Source organism: Myotis nattereri, assembly GCF_964212035.1.
Source record: "Myotis nattereri genome assembly, chromosome: 7".
NCBI lineage: Eukaryota > Metazoa > Chordata > Mammalia > Chiroptera > Vespertilionidae > Myotis > Myotis nattereri.
In genome coordinates, this window is record NC_138082.1 from 34,109,306 (window position 1) to 34,112,718 (window position 3,413).

Below are 3,413 nucleotides of genomic sequence, written 5' to 3' on the forward strand. Positions count from 1 at the left end.
GGGGGCAGGGCGGGGGGAGGGAGGGGGTCTGCTCTCAGGGGGAGCTTTTCCCAGCTATCTCTTCATACCGTTAGCGTGGCCACCAGGGCACTGACCCACGGATGAACCATTGACTTCCCTCCCCAGGGAGTTCTCATGTGTGACCTGGAGTCCACTTGGCAAATAAACTTGACTTGGTCAGTTATTACCTGGGACAGGTGAGAAGGAAGCACCAGCACCTAACCCTCACCACGGCCCGTGCTTATTTTCATTTTACGTCTCCTCTCATAGTCACGCGGACCCAGGGCCGTGCCATGGAAGGATTTCAGGGCCCTGCGGGGGGACAGGGCAGTGGTAGAAGACAGGCCCTGGCAGCTCCCATAGCTGATGAATTCGTGGAGGAATCATTGCCAAGCACAGTGGTATCTTGGGCTGGATCCTCCGTGGGTGCTACATGGGGACAATTCAGAGTTGGCCTCATGTCAGGTCAGCGGGAAAGACAGTTGAGAAACTCGTCGGCCCCTCCAGGAAGGCAGCCGGCGGTGATTTTTGTGCTTCGGGTCTTGGCACACATTGCTCTTGAAGCAACTGGGCAGATAAAAGATGGGAAGCCAGGCGCTGGCCCAGCGCTTGAGGCAGCTGCTTGGGCGCCCTGGGTTGGGAATCATACAGCAACACCAGAGTCTGCAGGCCTGGAGCTCGGTCAGGCTGCAGGGTGCTCGGCATGCTGACCACGTTTCCAGGGGTCTACACGTCTGCAGATGGGGGCGGCAGGAGACCTGGGTTTATGTGCTGATTTTGCAGACGGGTGAAAAGCACCAGTCCCATTTTTAATGCAAATTTGGAAGAGAATCTGAATCAATTTCATTGAGATACCAGAGCAGGGCACTGGTAAGAAACAGATCAATTCTGCCATTTTTTTTGGGTGTAGGTGAAATGCCTCCACTGTCCACTGAGAGCCAGCCGGCCATCCGCATCAGCTGCCTGACATTTCTCTGGCCCCTGGATTGTGCTGATTTCACACCCTGGGCACAGCCAGGCTGGCGATGTCTTACAAACACAGCCGTGGAAAGATAGAGAAAGCAAGCACTGTGTCTTTGAGCACCATGTGGCTTTAAATTCTGGGTGTGTTTGATTTTGTTTTGCGGGGTTCTGCTATGGTTGTTTTCTTTAAAAATTCTACAGAACCGGAGTGAAACAGTTGCCTGTCCGGGCGCTGAAAAAGCATTTTGACTGAAACTTGAATGTTTCCTAACGAAGCGATTTTTCTCTTCCATCTTTTTGGTTTGATTTTTTTCATGCAGGCCACTTGATCGCTGCCCTCGACACCATGGATTTGCATCTGTTTGACTATTCAGAACCAGGGAACTTCTCCGACATCAGCTGGCCATGCAACAGCAGCGACTGCATCGTGGTCGACACCATGACGTGCCCCAACATGGCCAACAAGAGCGTTCTGCTCTACACGCTGTCCTTCATCTACATCTTCATCTTCGTGATCGGCATGATTGCCAACTCCGTGGTGGTCTGGGTGAACATCCAGGCCAAGACCACTGGCTATGACACGCACTGCTACATCTTAAACCTGGCCATCGCCGACCTGTGGGTGGTGGTCACCATCCCGGTCTGGGTGGTCAGCCTTGTGCAGCATAACCAGTGGCCCATGGGTGAGCTCACTTGTAAGATCTCTCACCTCATCTTCTCCATCAACCTCTTTGGCAGCATCTTCTTCCTCACCTGCATGAGTGTGGACCGCTACCTGTCCATCACCTACTTCACCAACACCTCGAGCCACAGGAAGAAGGTGGTTCGTCGTGTCGTCTGTGTCCTCGTGTGGCTGCTGGCTTTCTGCGTGTCCCTGCCCGACACCTACTACCTGAAGACTGTTACGTCAGCATCCAACAATGAGACCTACTGCCGGTCCTTCTACCCCGAGCACAGCGTCAAGGAGTGGCTGATCAGCATGGAGCTGATGTCTGTGGTCTTGGGCTTTGTCATTCCTTTCTGCATCATCGCCATCTTCTACTTCCTCCTGGCCCGAGCCCTCTCGGCCTCCGGCGACCAGGAGACACACAGCAGCCGGAAGATCATCTTCTCTTATGTGGTGGTCTTCCTGGTGTGCTGGCTGCCCTACCATGTCGTGGTGCTCCTGGACGTCTGCTCCATCCTGCACTACATCCCCTTCACCTGCCAGCTGGAGAACTTCCTCTTCTCGGCTCTACACATCACACAGTGCCTGTCCCTGGTGCACTGCTGTGTCAACCCTGTCCTCTACAGCTTCATCAACCGCAACTACAGGTACGAGCTGATGAAGGCCTTCATCTTCAAGTACTCGGCCAAAACAGGCCTCACCAAACTCATCGACGCCTCCCGGGTGTCGGAAACAGAGTACTCTGCTTTGGAGCAAAACACCAAGTGAGGCCCAGTCTCGGGATTCGTGTGCTTGCTTTCAGCAGGGCTCCCAGCTGCCTGGGGGCTCAAGACAGGAGCAGCGTGCCGAGGGGGAGGCGTGCACTGTGCTTCCTCCCCGCCTCTCTCATGCCTGCGTGGCCGTCACGTGACTGTGACCCTGACAGTGCATCACGCAGGGCTGTGCCACCAGCCGATGCCACTTGTCAAAGCCGGTGGCCGGAGGGGCCTGCCTGCACTTCTGTACAGTAGGACTCTCTGTGTTTCCTGAAGGTTTTCTATGGTGATTTGTATTTAAATGCTAAAACTTTATTTTCTCACTCTTGACATACCTTATAAATGTATCAGAAAGTTTAAATATTTTAAATGCTGTATGGGAAGTATAACGCTGACATGTAATCGTGTTGTAGTTTTAATTAGCTTGACTTCGGTTTTGACTATGGATGACGTTGACTGTTAGCTGTTGTGAAATTATATATAAATATATAAATATATACATCTGTGCCAGCCTCGGTGGAAATGTTTTATTTACGACAGTTTTCTATCTGGGTGGCGCTTTGTACTGGCATGAGGTGTGCGACAAGAACTGCTCAGTAATGCAGTTTCTGACGTTAATAGTATCTGTAAACTTATATTGAAATAAAACAAACAAACAAAAAAAGCAAAACTGTTCCAGCCTTCAACGCTGTGCATAAAGCAAACGGCGTAGGTCAGAGAATTCGCTCAACCTGTAAGTTATTGTTTTAAAAATAAAGATCATTTTGTTTTTCCTAAAAAAGGCATTTGAGTCTGTTTTAAAAGCATGTTTGGCATTTAGGTGGCATGTATGATAATAACTTACAAGTACACAGCATATACAGGTCAACATATAATGAATATGTTTTTAAAAGAGTACTACCATAAAGGCAAAACACCAAATGATGCCAACTTGGGTGAAATGGTATATAGAAAAAAACATTTGAATGCATTGAGTTTTTTAAAACATTTATTTAAATTTCACATAACATGTTTGAAGGAGGGGAGGT

General features: G+C 50.0%; 1 protein-coding gene across 1 annotated transcript; it reads left to right on the top strand.

Annotated features, from left to right (window-relative positions):
• Positions 1–1,309: 1,309 nt before the first annotated feature.
• Positions 1,310–3,160, top strand: ACKR3 (atypical chemokine receptor 3; the record flags this gene model as incomplete). The annotated part of the gene is made up of 1 exon (XM_081096086.1): positions 1,310–3,160. The coding sequence occupies one exon, from the start codon at positions 1,310–1,312 to the stop codon at positions 2,396–2,398; it is 1,089 nt and encodes a 362-aa protein (XP_080952212.1). The 3' UTR covers positions 2,399–3,160.
• Between the last annotated feature and the right edge of the window lie 253 nt (positions 3,161–3,413).